This window comes from Ascaphus truei, chromosome 9 (assembly GCF_040206685.1).
Source record: "Ascaphus truei isolate aAscTru1 chromosome 9, aAscTru1.hap1, whole genome shotgun sequence".
Taxonomy (NCBI): domain Eukaryota; kingdom Metazoa; phylum Chordata; class Amphibia; order Anura; family Ascaphidae; genus Ascaphus; species Ascaphus truei.
The window spans coordinates 18,340,437-18,363,210 of record NC_134491.1 but is presented as its reverse complement, the minus strand read 5'-3'; the positions used below and the strand labels follow the sequence as shown (position 1 = coordinate 18,363,210).

Below are 22,774 nucleotides of genomic sequence, written 5' to 3'. Positions count from 1 at the left end.
CCCTCCATCCTCATCCCCTCCCCCCTCCTCATCCACTCCCCCCCTCCCTCCTCATCCACTCCCCCCCCCCTCATCCCATCCCCCCCCTCACCCCCCCCCCCCACAACATCACCCCCCCCCCAGCCCACATCATCCCACCCCCCCACCACACATCACCCACAACCACATCCACCCCCCCCCCAGCACACATCACCCCCCCACATCACCCCCACCCTCCCACCCCACATCCCCCACGGCCACATCCCCCACCCTCCCACGCCCACATCCCCCATGCCCACATCCCCCACCCCACATCCCCCACCCTCCCACCCCACATCCCCCACCCTCCCACCCCACATCCCCCACCCTCCAACCCCACATCCCCCATCCCCCACCCTCCCACCCCACATCCCCCATCCCCCACCCTCCCACCCCACATCCCCCATCCCCCACCCTCCCATCCCCCACCCTCCCACCCCACATCCCCCACCCCACATCCCCCACCCTCCCACCCCACATCCCCCACGCCCACATCCCCCACCCTCCCACCCCACATCCCCCACGCCCACATCCCCCACCCTCCCACCCCACATCCCCCACGCCCACATCCCCCACCCTCCCACCCCACATCCCCCACGCCCACATCCCCCACCCTCCCACCCCACATCCCCCACGCCCACATCCCCCACCCTCCCACCCCACATCCCCCACCCTCCCACCCCACATCCCCCACGCCCACATCCCCCACCCTCCCACCCCACATCCCCCACGCCCACCCCACATCCCCCACCCTCCCACCCCACATCCCCCACGCCCACCCCACATCCCCCACCCTCCCACCCCACATCCCCCACGCCCACATCCCCCACGCCCACATCCCCCACCCTCCCACCCCACATCCCCCACGCCCACATCCCCCACCCTCCCACCCCACATCCCCCACGCCCACATCCCCCACCCTCCCACCCCACATCCCCCACGCCCACATCCCCCACCCTCCCACCCCACATCCCCCACCCTCCCACCCCACATCCCCCACGCCCACATCCCCCACCCTCCCACCCCACATCCCCCACGCCCACATCCCCCACCCTCCCACCCCACATCCCCCACCCTCCCACCCCACATCCCCCACCCCCACCCTCCCACCCCACATCCCCCACGCCCACATCCCCCACGCCCACATCCCCCACGCCCACACACATCCCCCACCCCACATCCCCCACGCCCACACACATCCCCCACCCCACATCCCCCACGCCCACATCCCCCACCCTCCCACCCCACATCCCCCACCCTCCCACCCCACATCCCCCACGCCCACCCTCCCACCCCACATCCCCCACGCCCCCCACCCCACATCCCCCACCCCCCCCACCCCACATCCCCCACCCCCCACCCTCCCACCCCACATCCCCCACCCCACGCCCACATCCCCCACCCTCCCACCCCACATCCCCCACGCCCACATCCCCCACCCTCCCACCCCACATCCCCCACCCTCCCACCCTCCCACCCCACATCCCCCACCCTCCCACCCCACATCCCCCACGCCCACATCCCCCACCCTCCCACCCCACATCCCCCACGCCCACCCTCCCACCGAACATCCCCCACGCACACATCAACCCCCCCCCACCCCCACATCGCGGGATGCTCCTCACCTCCCCAACTCACCTCACACACACAACAGTCACACACACCCACACAACACCACCTCATCCACACACAACACTCCTGTGCTTATACGCCACACACAACAACTATTCAACAATCCCCTAACTCCCAACAACACCCTAAACACTGGAAACACACCTCCCCTTCACCTTGCTCCTAGACACACTACACTCAATTAAATTTAAATTCACACGGCTGACCACCAAACACCCTTTGACATCAACCCCCCACCCCCCCCAAACGTGTACAGCAACACACCCCCTACGCCACGCTAACTCAGGTCTTCCTTTAAATAAATTATATTTGGAACACAATTAAACTGGAGCCGTCTGTGTCATTTCTTGCACAAACACTCAACTCACCAACACACACAACACCCACACATAACTCACACACACCTGCACCAAACACAAGAAAAATTCCTACATACACACACACACACACCTCTGAGCACCAAACAAACAACACTCACACATACACCCACAACACACAACCAACACTTACAAATAACACTCAATCACACCCCCCACCACCACTCGCACACCCAATACTCACAACTCTCACTCGCTCACACACCGCACACTCAATCACCAACACATAACACACAACACCACACTCACCCACCCACAAACACCACACTCAATCAACAACACACAAACACATACCCACAACACACTCGCACAACCACCAACCCCACACTCACACACAACCAATACTCACACACACCACTAAAAAAGTACACATACACACACTATTCACACACAAACAACATTCACACAACACTCACAATCAACTACCAAGACACATAACATTCAAACACACACACACCACACAACAACCAGTAAACAACCATAAATACTGTCACACTTAACCCATTTACAACCCTTTCACAGACCACTGCCGGATGCCTTGAACACCTCTACACCTGAATGCTGTTCCATCCAAGTCTCCGTTGACACAACAACATCAGGAAGTATACTAAACACACACACACTGCAACACTTTGCTAACATCACACATCACACCTACCGCAACACACACACACACAATATACTTTAAACAACTCAAGTTACACACACAACACCTCTACACCACCTACAATACCGCACTTCAAAACAACAACACAAACAACACCTCTTGCCAACACAAAACATGCCACCAAAAAAACACCTTCGCAAAACTAAACATACACACCCTGACAATGAACCTCACACGCACACACACACAACAACCATATCTAATACAACACACAATGCACACACAAATTTCATGCACACACAAAATCAAAACAACCAACTCACACAAAAACACACAATCGCTCAACAACAAATACTCACAAACACAACATCAACACTAACAGATAACACACAGCAACATCACACACTACTTCCATATAATACACACACACCAGCTACATCAAAGGGACAAATAAACACACAGCATCATAACACACAAAATCATCAACACACACACACACACACACAACATCACCTGATAATCAAACACTACAGCGCCAAACACGCCTTGCACAACAAAGAGACAGAGCCAGAATCAGAAGAGCGACACAACGAGAACACCAACAACAAAAACACAGAGACACACCCAGTACATCAACATCCACTCAAACTCAAGAACACCATGAGTCACACCTTGCAAAACAACAACAAAGTAGTACAAGACCACCAACTGTACACACTACACAACAGCATGCGGCATACCTTGCAAAAGACCAACAACGGGCTAAAAGATCACGCGCTGCAGAGACTACAGAACAGCATGCGGCACGCCTTGCAAAAAACCAACAACGTGCTACAACATCACGCGCTGCAGAGACTACAGAACAGCATGACGCACGCCTTGCAAAAGAACAACTACGTCGTGCTATATCACGCGCTGCAGACACTACAGAACAGCATGACGCACGCCTTGCAAAAGACCAACAACGTCGTACAAGATCACGCGCTGCAGAGACACCAGAACACCATGACGCACGCCTTGCAAAAGAACAACAACGTCGTACAACATCACGCGCTGCAGAGACACCACAACACCATGACGCACGCCTTGCAAAAGAACAACAACGTCGTACAACATCACGCGCTGCAGAGACACCAGAAGAACAGAAAATACGGCTGGCTAAAAATACACTACGAGCTACAACATCAAGAGCCACAGAGACTCAACAACAACATGAAACACGCCTTGCTAAAGACAGAACAATACGGCGCACATCAAGAGCACAACTAAACACAACAACACAGACAGTACAAGAACAACAACAACACACACATACTACATTAACGCATTCAACACATTACACTTTGCTACGCGCTGCTTTTCTATATAATCCACACATACTATACCACCAACATCCAAACGTCAACATTGGACACATGGACACTATATGCCGCTACTGTCAAGCAAAGAAATTCCATAAGGAATCAGCTGGAATGTGCTGCAGCAATGGCAAAGTTCACCTAGCACCTCTACACTCACCACCAGATCCACTTATTTCATACATGTCAGCCACAACTTCAGAATCTAAACATTTTCTACAAAACATACGCAAATACAACTCCTGTTTCCAAATGACATCCTTTGGTGCTACATCTATAGTGGAACAAATAGGATTTAAAAGTACTTTCAAAGTACAAGGTCAAGTTTACCACAGGGCTGGCTCTCTGCTCCCATTACCAGAACAAGATCCACAATTCTTGCAAATTTACTTCATGGGTGATGAACAACAACAAGCTGATCAAAGATGCCATTGGATACCCAATACAAGACGTGATATTGTCATCTCCTTACAAAGGATGTTACATGAACACAACCATCTCATTAACACATTCAAAACATCACTTGAACTCATGCCAACTGATGACTATAAAGTCATTATCAGAGCTGACAAAACACCAGTGGGCCAACATGAACGTCGCTTTAATGCTCCACAAATCAACGAAGTCGCTATTGTTATAGCAGGGGAACAATTTAATACACGTGACATCATTCTTCAGCGACGTGCTCATTCACTCACACGCATTTGTGAAACACATCGCTCATATGATGCTCTTCAATACCCTCTCATACTTTGGAACGGGGACGATGGCTATCACTTCAACATCATGCAAGTAGACCCAGCTTCCCAAGCAAACACTAAAAAAACTGTCTCCGCTATGGACTTCTACGCATACAGATTAATGATACGAGATGCATCGCAAAACCACATTTTACATTGTCGCCAACTATTTCATCAGTTTATTGTTGACATGTATGCTAAAATTGAAAGTGAGCGTCTTCTATACATACGTTTACATCAAAAACAACTTCGCGTTGATCAATACATACATCTAAAGGATGCTGTTGGCAATGATGGTCACGTTGACAACATAGGCAAAATGTTAATTCTACCAGCAACATTCACAGGAAGTCCTCGACACATGCACGAATATGCTCAAGACGCTATGGCATATGTTCGAGCGTATGGACGACCAGATTTTTTTATTACATTTACATGTAATCCAGCTTGGCCAGAAATAACAATTGAACTTGCGCATGGACAGGCACACAGCGATCGACACGACTTAATTGCCAGAGTATTTAGACAAAAACTAATCACATTAATTCACATCATCACTAAGACTTATATCTTTGGACAAACACGATGCTGGATGTACTCAATTGAGTGGCAGAAAAGAGGTCTTCCACATGCTCATATTCTTATATGGCTCAAAGAAAAAATACATGCCATAGACATCGATAAAGTTATCTCTGCAGAGTTGCCACATCCAGAAGAAGACCCAATACTATTTGCAATAGTCACAAAGAATATGATTCATGGCCCATGTGGAAACATTAATATTCAGGCACCATGTATGAAAGACGGTAAATGCACAAAATGTTTTCCTAAACCATTCATTGCAGACACACAAAGTGGAGATGATGGATATCCTCAATATCGAAGACGCGCTCCCACAGACGGTGGATACACAGCAACAATGACTATTCGAGGCAACAAAAACATCCAAGTTGACAACAAATGGGTTGTTCCATATTGTCCACTTATAACTAAAATGTATAACGCACACATTAATGTTGAATACTGCAATTCCGTTAAATCTATTAAATACATTTGCAAGTATGTCAACAAGGGAAGCGACATGGCCATTTTTGGAATAACAAATGAACACATCAGGGACGAAGTTACGCTCTACCAGCTGGGAAGATATATCAGTAGTAATGAAGCCGTTTGGAGGATTTTAGCTTTTCCCATTCACGAACGACACCCAACCGTTGTTCACCTCACTGTTCATTTAGAAAATGGACAGAGAGTATACTTCACACCTCACAATGCAGAGGCAGTTGCTGCTCAACCACCAAACACAACTTTAACTGCCTTCTTTCAATTATGTCAACACGACTCTTTTGCAAGGACATTGCTTTATCCGGAAACTCCACGATATTATACTTGGAATACATCAACAAAAATGTTCAAGAAAAGAAAGCAGGGTATAGCTGTTCCCGGAACTGATGCCCTTGCAAGTGATGCCTTGGGCCGTGTGTACACAGTTCACCCAAACAACGCTGAATGCTTCTTTCTACGAATGCTACTTCATACCATTCCAGGCCCAACTTCATTTGACGCTCTTAAAAATGTCAACGGTCAACTTTGTGAGACTTATCGAGAAGCTTGCCAAAAACTTGGATTACTAGAGGATGATCAACACTGGAATACTACATTAGCCGAAGCTGCATTACACTCATTACCAGTAAAAATTCGCAACCTTTTTGCCATTATCCTTACCACCTGCAATCCATCAAACCCCAACACTCTATGGGACACATATCGAGAAAGCATGAGTGAAGATATACTTGCCAAAGCACAGAGAGACAATCCATCACTCAATGTTCACTTTTCACCTGAGATTTTCAACGAGGTACTCATATTGTTAGAAGATACATGTCTCTCTATAAATAACAAAACACTCCTTCAATTAGGTCTGCAAGCTCCACAACGTCAGCATAACGATGTACTCAATACGGACCTTATGCGACAGAAACAATACAATATTTCGCTGCTCAAAGAATATGTTGCAACAAGAAAACCTATGTTAATTGCTGAACAACTTTACACCTATGAGAACATCATGGAGCACATCAACAATGGACAAGGTGCAATACTGTTTCTTGATGCTCCAGGTGGAACCGGAAAAACATTTCTCATTAATTTACTCCTAGCCGAAATCAGAATGCACAATGATGTTGCACTTGCACTAGCATCATCTGGCATTGCAGCCACTCTTATGGATGGAGGAAGAACTGTGCACTCAGCTCTTAAATTACCGCTAAACATTGCTCATGAAGAAAATCCAACCTGTAATATCACCAAAACATCTGGACAAGCACGTGTTCTTCAAATTTGCAAACTTATTGTTTGGGATGAATGTACCATGGCACATAAAAAAGCACTTGAAGCCCTTAATAGAACCTTGCAAGACTTGCGCAACAATAAACAAATTATGGGTGGCGCTGTCATTCTTTTAGCTGGTGATTTCAGACAAACACTTCCAGTCATCCCACGATCCACACCAGCAGACGAACTTCATGCATGCCTCAAGTCCTCTATTTTATGGCGACATGTTAAACATTTCCCATTAACAACCAATATGCGAGTACAACTTCTGGGCCACTCAAATGACCAAGCTTTTGCAGACACCCTTCTTCAAATTGGTGAAGGTACTTTACCTACTGACTTAACATCAGGTGAAATTGCTTTTCCCACACATTTTTGTAACATGATGACATCACTTCAAGATCTCATACATAACGTCTATCCAAATCTATTACGCAATTACACAAACCACCAGTGGCTCTGTGAAAGAGCCATCCTTGCTGCCAAAAATACTTCTGTCAATGACCTAAATAATGCAATTCAAGACATTCTTCCAAACACAATTACTCAATACAACTCAATAGATACAGTTGTGGATAACGATGAAGCCGTGAACTATCCAACTGAATTCCTACACTCCCTGGAACCATCTGGAATGCCACCACATCACCTTCGTCTGAAAGTTGGATCACCCATCATGCTACTTCGCAACCTCCACACACCTAACCTTTGTAATGGAACCAGATTGTGCATCAAAACATTGATGCCCAACCTAATTGAAGCTACTATCTTAACTGGCAACGCCAAAGGCCAAGATGTCTTCATCCCCCGCATTCCACTCATTCCTACAGACATGCCTTTTACTTTCAAACGGCTACAGTTCCCCATCAAACTAGCTTTTGCTATCACCATTAACAAAGCACAAGGACAATCTATAAAGTGCACTGGTATCAACTTAGAATCACCATGTTTCTCCCACGGCCAGTTATATGTTGCGTGCTCTAGAGTCGGATCCCCACAACAATTGTACGTCTTTGCTCCAAGTGGAACTATCAAAAATGTAGTTTACAAACAAGCATTACAATGAACATACACTTTGGTACATTTCCATCATCTCTACATATTATCATACCAACATCAACAAAACAATCACTCACTCAATTCACTGCACTCATCTTTTATTACAAACAATTTCACCAACACACACTTCACGATTACATCAAATACACTACTCTCAACAATGGACATAAACATATTTCAACAAGCCTTTACAACAATTACATTTTCATAACTAACAACCTTAACAATTAACATACACTTAACAAAATTTCCCTCATATACATGTGCTTTCTACTCTTTTTCTTTCACAAATACAATTTTTATATATATTACATAACATTCACATAACATTACAAGTTTACAATACAACATTTACACATACTTATTCACGCTTCACATCCCGGGCAACGCCGGGTCTCTCAGCTAGTATACTATAAAGGTCTGCGGTGCGCCTACGAAAGGGATTTCTTTGGTGTATCCTCTTTGATACACTTCTCCAGCAAATTGCACCTGACAAGGAGTTGCGCACAGACTAAAACTGTTGCTTAGTGACTGCCAGATACAGGCATACCCCGGTTTAAGGACACTCACTTTAAGTACACTCGCGAGTAAGGACATATCGCCCAATAGGCAAACGGTAGCTCACGCATGCGCCTGTCAGCACGTCCTGAACAGCATTACCGGCTCCCTACCTGTACCGAAGCTGTGCTCCGGCGGGGAGACTATAGAGCCTGTTACAAATGCGTTATTTACATCAGTTACGCACGTATATGACGATTGCAGTACAGTACGTGCATGGATAAGTGGGGAAAAGGTAGTGCTTCACTTTAAGTACATTTTCGCTTTACATACATCCTCCGGTCCCATTGCGTACGTTAATGCGGGGTATGCCTGTACTCAGTTGCTGGGCTCGTCATGCCGAAAATCGCCGGAAAAATGGAACAAGCGCCGAACCTAATGAATATGGGTATACTTTGGGGAACGCTGTAAAGCGGTTCCTACTGTATACCGAATTCAGCAGCATATTCATTTTCACAGGATACAAAGAAGCCAACCAGTTACTTTAAGGATAGTTGAATCTTTCTACGGAAACCAGTTACACTGATAAATTGTTGGATTAAAACATATGAATGAAATAGAGTTTTTTTAAAATAAATATTCAATCACAATGTAAGTAAATAAATAAAGACATTTTATTTTTATGTCCAAAAGAGAATGTTCGTCTTCTCAACAGCCTCTGTGAAATTAATTATCGCTTTATTTTTTCCAGTTTAATGGTGTCGCACTTAGCTTAAAAATCAAAGAATAAAATAGTAGATTCTAGAATCCACAGTCAATCTTCTAACAAAAATAAATAATAGATTTATATAAATAACTTAAAACCCCTTTTGTTTCTCATAGAAATATTACAAGTTGACAATTACTTTAATGTATTTAAATATATCTGTTGTGTGCGTCATTTGATTCAATCCTTCACCATTCAAGTTGATCACAATAAGTATCAATTCATTGTAGAATTTCACACGGCCTTGTGGAAATAAGGAATCATTTTTCAGAGTGCTGTAAATATTGTTTTTGGCTAGGAATCCAATTAGAGAAATGATTTACATTGTATTCCTTTCCACGAGGTGGCACTGCCCCACTAACACTGTGCAAATCTTGCCAGGAAAATGGTCAATTAGTATCAGAATTGTCATAATATTTTATACCTATTGACCGTTCGAACTCCAGGAAAATCCAAACCCCCTTATCAGTTTTCTTTTTATTATCATTATTACTACTCAATAAATCCATGGTCAATACAAGGGAACGTTTCACGCCACGTACTACAAATGCTCCAGGGTCACCCCTTGGGATAGGAAGATGGGATTTCTCCAGCACCAAAGGGAAGGTGTGGGGCTTTTTTGTTGTTTTCGTTTACAGTATGGGCAGTGACCATTTGGAACTGTGATGGCAGATACAGTAGATCAGGAGTGGCCAACACCAGTCCTCAAGCGCCACCAACAGGTCAGGTTTTCAGGATATCCCTGCTTCAGCACAGGTGGCTCAGTCTTGGACTGCACCACCTTTGCTGAAGCAGGGATATCCTAAAAACGTGACCAGTTGGTGATCCTAGCCCACTGCAGTAGATCTCTTCAAAGGCGCATTCACTCCAATGAAGAGGAACTTTAATCTGAATGTTTTCAAGTGAGGTAATAACAATGTTTATTTAATATATCAAAGTGTGAGGCTGTGATTATACTCGCGACGCCGGAACAAAGTAATGTTATTTAATGCAGCTGCACACAGTTCGCGCGTGGTGCAAGCGCTGCTGAGCGACCGCGCTAGCTTTTCTGAAGATTTTACATTTTGATTTGTCACGTGAGCGGTTCAGCCAATGAGGGCGAACCGCTCACGTGATGTCACGATCACGCCTCCCGGAGCCTCCAGCCTGAAGAGCAGGTTACGCATGCGCTGTGACATCACGCGGTCGCGAGCGAGCTTCCACTATAAACGAGGCCTAAGTATTAATGAAATAATCAAGCTAAACCCCCCATGTAATGGACTCCCTGATCCCCTGTAGGTGCCGCCATGTTCAGTGTTCTGTGTCTGTCTGCTGTCCAGCGGTCACCTGTGAGGTCATCTATGGCTCTGCTGGGACAGGGACCATGTGATGACCACTTGTTTTCCCCTAGAAAGAATTAGCAATTGTTCCACTGGGGATGGTGTTACATTCTCTGGATCAACAAAACTATCCATATAAGATTATTGTCTCATTGAAAGGTTTAAACCCAATGGGCAGGCATCTTTTTCCAATCTAAACTATTATGCTACGACATTGTAATAAGTCGCTGATGGTGTCATTAAATGACGACGAGAATAATGTTGTAATAACATTAGCATTTTATTTAAAAAAAAAAAAAAAAAATCACATACTTCATTGAAACAAACAACATTTTCAGTGTTTTATGTGAAACAATTACAAACAATCCAGTCATTGCCAATAGTGGCTATCCACAATACACTAATTCATAGTGAAAACAAAATGATCTTTCCGACTTCTGAAAATGCAAACTCTAAACAGGAGCTATGTAGAGGTAATAGTCAGAAGAGAATTTGCTCCTGTAACATGAAGGAACGGAGAGAAATCTGGCAAAGGTTTGGCTGGATATAACATTCAAAAAACAACTGCTTTGACAATTTAACAATCTTTTTAATGTAAAGGTCGCTAACCATTAATGAACTGTAGTATGGCGCAGTACTTTTTTTTACCCATGCACCCTTCTAACCACCCCCTGGTAAGTGGGTGCAACTGGAGCCTGTCCAGGTGGTAACGAATGGGGAGCCTAACGGAGATTGTCCCTGCTCCAATTCCTCCGCCAGGCCTGGGCCACCCTCCTTACCCCCCACCCCGGCACGCTATAATTCCTCTGGATCCCAAGCAGGTCAATCGACTGGTTCTTACCAAAAGGAATGTCTTGATGGAGAATTAAGGGTGAGTGGCTGTGTATCGACACAAAGATACAGATGTAGCCAATGTTATTGTGCGCTGCTGCACGACATACACAACAAGCTAGTGGTCGTGGTGTTTTTAATCAGCTGCGTGAGTAAGGGGCGGGGCTTTGGCGCCATTTCTCCCATGGAAGCGTGCCGCGGGTTGCAATAACATTGGCGACATCTGTAAGTTTGCTTTGCCACACCGCATCGGTTTTTTTTGCAGCTGCAGTAATCGTAGGGGGTCCCCGGACTTGGAGAGACCACCGATGACCTCCGAGCTACTCTTCTGTCCAGGTAAGTTTAATACCTAATTGATGCAACAGACACAATAGCTCGGTTTCCTGTATACTGCGCATGGTAAGAAGTGTACGGTCTGGAGATATTCAGCAACATGATACAATGTGCCATGGTCATTATTATTGGGGTGACGTTTTACTCTTCATATACACAAGGCTGCTGTAGAGAAGATGGTAAATTTACCTGTTGACTAAAAAGAGATTGAAAAAAATCTGAGTGAAAAGAGAAGTCAAAGGGGTCTTAGGAGGTGCTCACAGCTTACAGAAAACATAAGAACACTAAACTCCAGGATAAGTAACACATTCAGTGACAATGCATTGCAGCAACACATCTAACGGCCCTGTGATATTATACACAGACTTCTCTCTGGAATGCAGAACTGAAAATTCCTCATGATCTAAACCACGAGTGGCCAGCTCCGGTCCTCAAGCGCCACCACCAGGTCAGGTTTTAAGGATATCCCTGCTTCAGCACTGGCAGTGAAATTCTTAAAACCTGACCTGGTAGTGGCCCTTGCGGACCGGAGTTGGCCACTCCTGATCTAAACTCTTTAGAACCAGGGGGGCCTGAACCCCAGTGCGTGCCAGCCCCTCTGCAACTGTAGGGCGCTGAGACACAATGTATCTTGGTCAAAATAAAAAGTCATAGGAACGCAATGTGTAGCAAGTCCGTAAAGTCGAATGAAAGTCATCTTAATGACTTAAAGAAGTCGTTAAAATAACTTTCATTTGACTTTAGTGGCTATGAATGTCCCAGTTGGGTTAGGCGGAGGACCCGCTGCGGTCGGCGGCACTCGCCACCAGCCCCATACCTGCAGTCTGGTGGTCCCCGCTGCCTCCTCCCTCCGTGGCTGACCACGTGCTGTGACATGTCACCTGGCCGGAGCTACAAGCCTCTGGTGATCCAGCGTGGTGACGCGTCACGTGGTACGCAAGGGAACCAATCACAGATTGGATCCCAGCAGCCAATCTGAAGACAGGCCGTGCTGCGCTTTGTTTGTGCGATGGCCGCGCCCACCCAACCCGTTTTTGGCCACGCACCCCCAGGAAAAAGTTAACTGCAGACCGCAGATTGCGGTGCAGTGACTTGCACGCGCCGCCGGCCAGCAAAGCGCCTGCAGCGGGGCCTTACCATTACAGGGTCCTGCTTCACCTGCACACAGAGCATTCATTAAAGCTAAACATCTTCAAAAGCACTGACATTTTTTACGAGTGCTCTTAATTTCCCCCTAAATGATTTTCTGACTAAGCCACGGATTGGGCCACCTGTGCTGAAGCTGGGATATCCTTAAAACCTGACCTGTTGAGAGGGTCTTGAGGCCTGCAGTTGAGCGCCCCTGAAAGAAAGCACGGTGGGGCCCACAAACATTCTATGAAACAAACCTAACGCACCTCAAGCGTTCCAGTTTAACAGCCGTTCAGCAGCTAGAGATAAAATAAGTCGACGTTGAGAAATATTGTGGGTTACTTACAGTAACCCAGTCGCACAGTAGTGAGCACGATAAATATACAAGTCTTTTTATTCCGTGGAGTACAATTCTATGTTGTGTTACTGAATGTCCTTAACCCCTGTGAAGAGGTTCAGTGTTGTCAAGTCGTGGTAGCACCCAGTCCCAAATAATCCTCGTACAATAAGGATATCGTTTCACACAACCCAGTTCTACCACTGGTTTCCCAAGCTACAGTGTTACAACACCGGCGTCTGGTTTGATGGCCTTTCTCTGCTCCCTGGTTATTTGAGCAGCGTGCCCCTGCGGATATCGTAAACGGTACCTGGCATTTCTCACACTTATATCTTATACACAGGTATATATAGCTTTTTAATTACAGACTCTGGCCCCCATTCATGTACTGTGAAGCCGCTTCTATAGACAAGATCAACGTTATTCACATGGATGTGGCTCAAACCTTCCCTAGCGTGGAGAGGGGGGAAAGTGGTTTCACTGTATGTTGCATAAGGGCCATTATTTATTTTCTAACCTAGGTTGGACAACTTTAATCTGTGGCCTATAGCAATTTAGCCCCATTAAGCAACAAGCATTGGCCTGAAAGCACTCAACTCTGTAACATCTTTTTTTGGGCCACTTTTCCCCCTTTTTCACAATTCAAGCAGCATTCTAAGTGCCTTAAAAAGTGGTGGTAATCTGCCCACATGAACACTAGCTAAACCTGGCATTATTTATGCTATAGAAGCAAAATAACTCCCTACTGCTATATATATATATATATATATATATATATATATATATAAAAACATGGAATAGAATGTGGAAATAAAAAATAGTAGTACTGAGGGCATGTAAAACAAAGATGAAGTGCTACTTCACAGTATATTACAAGTGTAATCCTGTCCAAGCAGTTTTGATTTTGCATAATTTGTTAATTAAAATGTGGAGCTCTTTGAAATAAATAAATGGAATGACTCATCGTAAAGTAGTTATATATATATATATATATATATATATAGAGAGCTGGTAACACTGCCCTTACTAAATGTTACCTGCTTCCATATGTATGGCCCTGTTTTTAGAAGCTTAGAAAACTTTTAATCCTTATAAGGCTGAAATTTGGCAGGATTGGGGGGGCAGGATTTATTTAGTATATTCAATAAAGATCAGACTGGTACTGTATGGGCACCAAGTCATGGCCATGTATTTATATAGGTTCCTGCATGTATCTTGACCTTTATCTGAGAGATGTCCCTTTACAAAAATGCAGTTCTAAGTTCCTTATTGGACCTGGAAAAGGTTTAGGCTGTGATTCCAACACGAGAGTGCTTTCATTATAAAATGGCAGCGTAGCTTTCAAAACCGCACAATCTTCCAGACTGTACCTATGAAGAGGAGACTTGTGAGGTGTCACGAGACCTGTACACTATCATTTCATGTGAAACGCCAGACCTGGTAACTCTCACTAATTTTCCTGCGAGTCTCCCGGATGAAAGGGCCTTCTGATTGATTTCTAGCATCAGCGTTTCGTAGACTTCAATGGAGTCTCACGGGCAACAACAAAAATCGTAACTGGTTAATTAAAATGCCCATTTGGGACATTAATGTTGGTACACTACAAAGTATCAAAACCAGCAACCTCTGTTTACATGCACAACGGAAAGGGTGTTAGGAATGCTGTCTGGGTCCCGCAATAAGCTGTTTGATGAGTGTTTAATCAACAAGGAAGGTTGAGCGCTCTCGCATGGATTTGTATGAAAGGTGTATTTATTATTCAAAATGGCTGACGTTTCTGTCTTGAGAAAGGTCCAGGTTTGGACCGAAACGTCGGCCATTTTGAATAATGTGTAAAGGTGAATTTAGTATTCAAAATGGCCGACGTTTGTCTTGAGAAAGGTCCAGGTTGGACCGAAACGTTGGCCATTTTGAATAATAAATGCACCTTTATACAACTCCGCAAGGTGCTCTCAACCTTCCATGTTGATATGCCACATAGACAGCTTTGTCTATGTCCTTGTGTGTACCCGTGGCAGTAATTACAATCTCGTAGGTGCGTCTTCCTTTTCGTATCATCATGAGTGTCTAGCCCAGTGATGGGCAACATGACATACTCCAAGGGTCTCGGACCCCCAAAAGGGATATATACATATACACACTCACACGGCAGCTGAGGGAGTGGGAGAAGCTAGGATCCACAACAGCAACATCTCCGCCCCGTTTGCACTGGGGAGAGCCGGGGTTGAGCTGCCGAGTTGACTACAGGTTGGGGGACGCAGGTGAGCACTGATCGTCTAGCACGGGGGGGGGGGGGGGGGCGCGGAGGTTACGGAGGCCCTGCGCACTTCCCGAAGGCATTTCAATTAAATGCCGGGGATGTGGCGAAGTCTTCTGATGACGCGTCACCATGGCAATGCGGCATCAAATGACGCTGTGGGGTCATGGCAACGTGACATCATGGCGCCAGAACGTCTGAGTCAAGGTAAGGAAGGGGGGCGCGTGGAGAGGGGGACAGCCAGCAGGGAGGCGCAGGGGAAAAAGATTGCGCTCCCCTGGTCTAACACATGGGTGGCCAACTCCACTCCTCAAGGGCCACTAACAGGTCAGGGTTTTCAGGATATGCCTGCTTCAGCACAGGTGACTCAATCATTATGACTGCACCACCTGTGCTGAAGCAGGGATATCCTGTTTCTGGCCCTTGAGGACTGGAGGTGGCCACCCCGGGTTTAACATCATATGCCATAGGCAGTTACAGGCTTCAGAGCAGTGTAGGCCCCTTGGTTGTCCTCGCTGCCGGCAGGAGGTGGTTGCTTTCTGCTTCCCACAGCTTTTTCCCCGCCGCGGTGCACGAAGGTGCCGTGATGCTCAGTGAATGAGAAGGCACTGAGGGGAGCTGAGATGCGTAGTAGTTAATATAGCTGACAATCAACAGCGTCACTTCCGCAATCTGTAAAGAGAAGCCATTTTAGTGTGCGTGGAGAGAGGGGGAGTTATACACGCAGGGGAAACAAAAAGATGCAAAGAAGCTGCATACCCATATTTTCGTGACTGGACTCTATATGTGGGAACACGATTTTTGAAATCCTTCAAAATGTAAGTATTAATTTTTCCTTTTTGTAGCAATTGTTCTCCTTATTGTGTAAATCCCATCCATTTTATGCGATAAATGTATGTATATATATATATCAATTTTGTTAGTAAGAGCGCTGGTGGACACAGTGGATGATAGAGGGGTTAACACCCATCTAGACCCTTACTGTGTTTAACTCATTCAAACTATATTCATTGAGTTATACACGCAGTCTGTTTTAACCCTGATAAAGCGCCTTGGCGTGAAACATGTTGGTGTGGGCTACTAGCCTTTCTCATACTATGATCCAATAAAAGTTGCATTGTGTACTATTTTGGGATACGCATCTCTCCATTTGCCTTCGCATGGGTAGTGCAATGCTTTCCCCCTCTTTTTTTGCATCCAGTTTTACCTCTACAACGGACTGCACACAAAGTACCTCAGGACATCGGATATCCAGCGGGACCCTGCATGATATCGTGAGTCCTTTGCTACATATCTATACAGACCGAAGCAGGGTTTCACCCCCTTATTGTACACGCCATTTTTTCTGGACACAAGGATGTGTTTGAATCTTCACTGCAATGAACTGTGGGATTTGTCCAGTTAGGCGTGCTGACGGGGATGCTCGCCTACCTGCTCATACTATATCATACCAGTTACTGGAAAGGTACTATGCACGGATTACATCAGATTTACTTAGTCCGTCAATAGTTCTCTGAGCATCGCTGAGTAGGGATGCCAGATGACCTCCAAAAATACTGGGCTCAATGGTGAAAGGTGCGTCAGGTCACTATGTCCAGGGAGGAAAATACCGGACATATACATACACACATTATATAGATATAGATATATATATATATATATATATATATATATATATATATAGAGAGAGAGAGAGAGAACACAATAGTGCGCAAAATATTATAAAAAACTGCGAATAAAAAGTATAAAGGATGCTGCCACAATGTGTAGGGTGCACACGAAACCAGATATATATAGAAAAAAGAAGAACAGAGGGCGCAACCTATATACAGTGTATACAAACTTTGAATGTCCAGTAATAAAGAAAGATTCATACCGACATGCTTCGTTTTATCTACCACTTTGTAAGTGGGATCAGCGCTGGCCTTGTGGAAACCTTAAATATACGTACTTCACCATATTGGCTCTTCTTTCTTCATTTTAGGTTTCCTGTCCCCCCTTTATTACTGGACATTCAAAGTTTGTATCGACATGGGTGTTTATTATTTGTAAACACTGTATATAGGTTCCTCTGTTCTTTTATATATATACTAGCTGAGAGCCCCGGCGTTGCCCGGGATGTTTGTGGTGTGGGGGTGGCATTTGGGTGGGGAGTGGTCCACGCGGCCCATGGCGGTGTGCGGTGGTACTGCTGCTGTGGCTGTACTGATGGTGATTGTATCGGTGTGCTGATTTGGGAGGGTTTGTTGCTGATGTAGGGGTGCGGATGTGGGTGTGCCGATGGGGGAGGTGCGAAGGTGCCAATGTGTGGGTAAAGAAACAAACTGCATTATTCTAAAGAAGTTTTTCAAGTAACGGTGATGCCTGAATTTTTAATGTTTTAGATGATGAAGAAAACGCCACTCCTATTTACCTTTGGCTTTGCCATGGTAAATACCAGCTTCTCAATGGTGCTCCTGGCAGAATATCTCTCGTTTGTCTGTTCTACCACAATCATGAAGTCGTCACGACAGCCTCCAAAGGTCATCACAGCCGCGTACTTGTAGGAAACCTGCACCTGCTGTGGGGGCGCAGACAGAGGCGCACTTAGAATAATACACTTTATTATATGGTGCAGACCGCGTACGCAATGCCGCGTCTCTGTTCTGAAGAGCTTACACTTTATATTTAGAACTCCGAGATTGCATATTTGTTTTTTGCAATTGTTATCTTTATACAACTTAAGCCGCAGCCCAAGCTGCCGTTTTGTTTCTTAAATTATATATATTTTTTCCCCTTTAATATGAGCATCAATACAATTCGCACAATGATAAGTAATTCGCTAAATTGCCGATCGATCCGTTCTCCTGTGATCGATCGGCTAAGATTCAGCTCGGGGGTTCACTAAATGGCTGTCAGTGCAGCAGAAGGGGACCAAAGATGCAATGTTCTGTGGGCAAGATCTTGTGACCAGGCAGTCACTAGATACAATTGGTGCGCTGCTAGAGAGAGGGCAGGGCTCAAAAATGGGTGTGCCAGAGCCTGTTTCAGAAGAGGAAGGGGGTGTGACTTTGTAAATGGTTGCTCTAGAAACAAAAAAAATGCTGGCTACATTAAAAATGCCATTCAGATTTTTTTTTTAAATGCTTCAATTATTTTCTCATAGTACAGAACTGATTTAAAAAAACAAAATATTTGTTGGTCTGCAGCTTTAATAGGTTATTAATACGTTTAGCTATTTGTATAATCATTTTAATGATATTTATATGTGTAGATCTATACATTCTTGAAAATATATTTAACGGTTTCCGGAATGATTAAAGGTTGGCCGATTTAATCCCATTGTTATTTAGTAGTGTTACTAAGGGTTTTAGTGCCACAGGTAGTTCTCCAGATGTGGGAGGGCTTCCAACGTAATGTCATTCTGAGGCTTTTATCAGACTTACCGACACGGCGGTGCTGTGTGACCTTACATCCTCAAATAAAGGCATTACGGCAGGAGAGCTCAACTCCCGTTCTAAAGACCCCGCAACAGGTCAGTTTTAAGGATATCCCAGCTTCAGCACAGGTGGCTCAATCAGTCCCAGCTTCAGCATAGGTGTCTCAATCAGTCCCTGCTTCAGCACAGGTGGCTCAGTCCAAGACTGAGCCACTGATTGTGCCACCTGTGCTGAAGCTGGGACATCCTTAAAACCTGACCTGTTGCGGGGTCTTGAGGACTGGAGTTGAGTCCCCTTGTGTTACAGTATCATTCCGTTGGACATCTAACTTTCGAAGTGACACAAGCGTCTTCTTCATGCACATCTGTATCCGCGAATGGCCCGCTGGCGGTGAAAGGGTTAACGTGATTGGCCACTCCCCATACCATTGTATTGTAATCTAGGATGTTGAAGCCATCTTCGTTTACAGAGACCCAGACGGGGTTGTCACACAGAGAAGAGGGCAGAGGGGCCTGTGGAAATAAACAGAATATTTACCTATAAACAGAATAACCATTTTTTATTTAAAGGGGCAGGCTTACATCGGGGGCCAATACAATATAAATAATAAACAGCGTATCGGTTGGAAATGTTCAATCCCCCTTTAAACTAACTGTTGTACTTGTCTGCCCTATGAAAAATAAAGGTTTTCCTTTTCTCTGGGTCCGCTTATGGTCATCTGTTTGACCAATGATGGAGTCATCATTTATTTGGAAAGGAAGTAATCAATTTAGCTGTAGATCCAAACTATATTATCACCCAAAGAGCCAATGAAGATAATGGGGAGCAGAGGGGGGCTCTGCCTGTATAAACTCTTGCTGGACACACCGTGATATAGGATAAAAGGGAGCAGCCAGAGGCAATCACACCCTCCCAGGTGTCAGCTCCGCGTGTTTACACATTAACGTAAAAATGAGTCAAAAATACTTATAGGTGTCACATTTTGGTTAAAAAAAAGGCATCAGTTATACAGCTGTGACCCTTAAACTTGCCGCTGCCATTACTACACGTTGACCCAAGGAGAGAGGGCCCCTGGTCTCTCCCTTCCAGAGCTGGATCGTCAATATAGCGCACACTTGTTAAAAAATGGGATCCAAACTGATTTGCGCATGGGGGAGGGGGTATGAAGGGGTTAACAGAATCTGCCCCTCCAATAAAATCCTACAGAGACAAACGATCCGTTGTGATACTGACCGCGGCGCATTCCCGTACCTTCGCTGCGAACAGCTTCGCCCCAAACAGAGGCCACTTCCGAGCCACCGTCAAATAAATCCGGGTGCATTCTGGGCCGGAGCAGCCACGCAATGCTAGCCACTTGGTAGCCAGTCTGTCTGCTAAGCGCCTGAAATCACACCGCGTACAAAGTGCTGAGATGGGGCACATCGTTTACTACTAGGCCAGGGGGGGGGGGGCAACTCCGGTCCTGAAGGGCCACCAACAGGTCAGGATATCGCTCCTTCAGCACAGGTGGCTAAATCAGTGGCTGTCAGAATCATTCTGACAGCCGTCTGTGCTGAAGCAGGGATATCCTGAAAACTGGCATGTTGGTGGCCCTTGAGGACCGGAGTTGGCCACCCCCTGTACTAGGCCGTTAATTAAATCCACAATATGTTTTGTATAATTGTATCACTAATGAGCTGTGGATCGTGATTATAATTTGATATTTCCTTTACTCCTCATCACATGCATGGTTTTGTCACATGGCTCCCATCATTGAGAGCACCATATAGCACGATTGTTTTAAAGGCAGGCTGCATAAATATAGACTCAAGCCAAGGTTGATGCCAACGGAGCTCCCTCTTTTGATTATGTTGGAGACCCCAGAGTTGAGGGGGCCCCATGAGTCTTTAAAGTCTGCTTGTCTTTTTGGGGGTCTCCAGCATCTGCCCCGTTAGCTCCAGGGGAATCACGGTCATTAAATCCCTTTGGTCCTACGAGGATTTGGCCCTTTAACCCAGTGAAACTCAAACTCAGTCCTCAAGGGCCACCAAAAGGTCGGATTTTAAGGATATCCCTGCTTTAGCACAGGTGGCTCAATCAGTGGAGCAGCCATTGTGGAATATCCTTAAAAATTGACATGCTGGTGGCCATTGAGGACAGACTTTGAGCACCACTACTTTAACCCATTAAACATATCACTGTCACTTTGGTCCTACATGGGACTGACCCCTTTTAACCATTAAACAGGTCACTGACATAAGGTCACCGTGGTCCAATGACAGGACTGACCCTTTAACCCATTAACCATGTCACGATTATTGGTTCTACGAGAGACTGTTGCTTTAACCCCATTGTACATGACCCTGTCACTAGGTCATTTTAAAAAGATTCCACCTTTTCTGCTCTCTCTCACTTAAAACCCGTATCATCTCCCACACCAAAAGCAGCTTCTCTCCCCACTGTCCAGTCAAATCTGAATGCACGCTACAGACTGGACTCATGGCCACTTCTCCCCACACCTGCAGCGGCCCTTCCCACTATCAAGGTCAGACACTGCCATCCACTGCACTTACCCCTTACCCCGCTGTCGCTAAGTCTCCCCACATCGCACTTAGATAGAAAGTTCTGTGGGGCAGAGATTGCCTTTCTTATCGATGCTCTCATTGTATTTTAATTCCCTGTATTCTATTGCTGCATACATTGCTGGTGCTATACAAATAAATATATATATATATATATTTTTTCTTATAAAATCTTATACATTCATCCTGGGTTAAAAATGTATGCACAAATTATTATCTTCTTTTTTTCCCGTTTGTTTCATAAAAACTTTTAAAATTAAAACCACAACAGAATAGCCACAGATATAATAATGCATATAACTTTTGCCACGTTTGGTGAAATTATTCTACGGCATTTTCAACGTTGCAGCGATTAGATAAATATATTTCTATAATCTAAGAGTCCCCAAGAAAAAGCCAAGTGAAGGCGATTTGCAGAAACAAAAACGTAGAAAATAAAATATAACAGTATGACAAATGATATAGAAAGATGGTGTGGGGGGCGGGGGTTTGGGGGGGATCGTCAGTGCGATGGACACTGTTTGGTTCCTCGTATTAACCACTAGTGACTTTATCACTCACTTTATTTCCAGGCATCAAATAGAGATCGCCACACAGGTCCCGGAGCGCAAATAAATCTAGGGACGTGGGAATAAAAAAGTGAAAAATAGTGCAATACGTTCAAAACAATTTCCTGTATTGCACTATTGTTCAATTTTTTATTCACACGTCTCTGGATTTATTTGCGCTCCGGTACCTGTGTAGCCGATCTCTTTGGGCCTTGGATTGAGTCCTTTCCAGGGGCAGCACTGTCTCCAGGGATTGTACATTATACACTCTATCGTCACTATTCAAATCAATCTATGTGATTTAGTGTCACTGCTATATAAATGGTATTTGCGCTTGGTTATTTTTCTGGGTTGGGATCAAATAGAGATTGCAAGACGCCGTACCTCAGCTGTTCTGCGGGGAATCCCAGCTTGTAGCGTTTGGGGTAAAATTTGTCTAAAACCTGCAGCAGGAGATGCTGCATCTTACACGGAGACGTTCCCCCGGGGCTCGAAGGCATCGGCCTGTCCAGGTCGCCGTGCTCCACCTAAAATACACAGATTAAAGGAGTATCGCTCACACGCCATGCGCTTTTTTAAAGGATGATTTTTTTTTAACATAGGATTGAAGCAGGGGGTCTCCGGAGCTGAACCCCACTAATTTCAGCTC

At 45.4% G+C, this 22,774-nt stretch overlaps 2 protein-coding genes across 8 annotated transcripts in view; one reads left to right on the top strand and one right to left on the bottom strand.

Annotated features, from left to right (window-relative positions):
* Positions 1 to 4,049: 4,049 nt before the first annotated feature.
* LOC142503216 (uncharacterized) lies at positions 4,050 to 8,132 on the top strand. The gene has a single exon (XM_075615373.1). The coding sequence runs from the start codon at positions 4,050 to 4,052 to the stop codon at positions 8,130 to 8,132; it is 4,083 nt and encodes a 1,360-aa protein (XP_075471488.1).
* A 2,864-nt stretch (positions 8,133 to 10,996) lies between these two features.
* PLEKHH1 (pleckstrin homology, MyTH4 and FERM domain containing H1) overlaps positions 10,997 to 22,774 on the bottom strand; it is a 106,376-nt gene continuing 94,598 nt past the window's right edge. For all 7 annotated transcript variants that reach the window (XM_075613505.1, XM_075613507.1, XM_075613506.1 and 4 more), the window contains 5 exons: positions 22,510 to 22,652; positions 20,268 to 20,397; positions 19,442 to 19,528; positions 18,011 to 18,157; positions 10,997 to 16,269 (listed from right to left, as the gene is read on the bottom strand). In XM_075613505.1, coding sequence (XP_075469620.1) covers positions 16,081 to 16,269; positions 18,011 to 18,157; positions 19,442 to 19,528; positions 20,268 to 20,397; positions 22,510 to 22,652 — 696 coding nt within the window. In that variant the 3' untranslated portion in view covers positions 10,997 to 16,080. The remainder of the gene's footprint in view (positions 16,270 to 18,010; positions 18,158 to 19,441; positions 19,529 to 20,267; positions 20,398 to 22,509; positions 22,653 to 22,774) is intronic.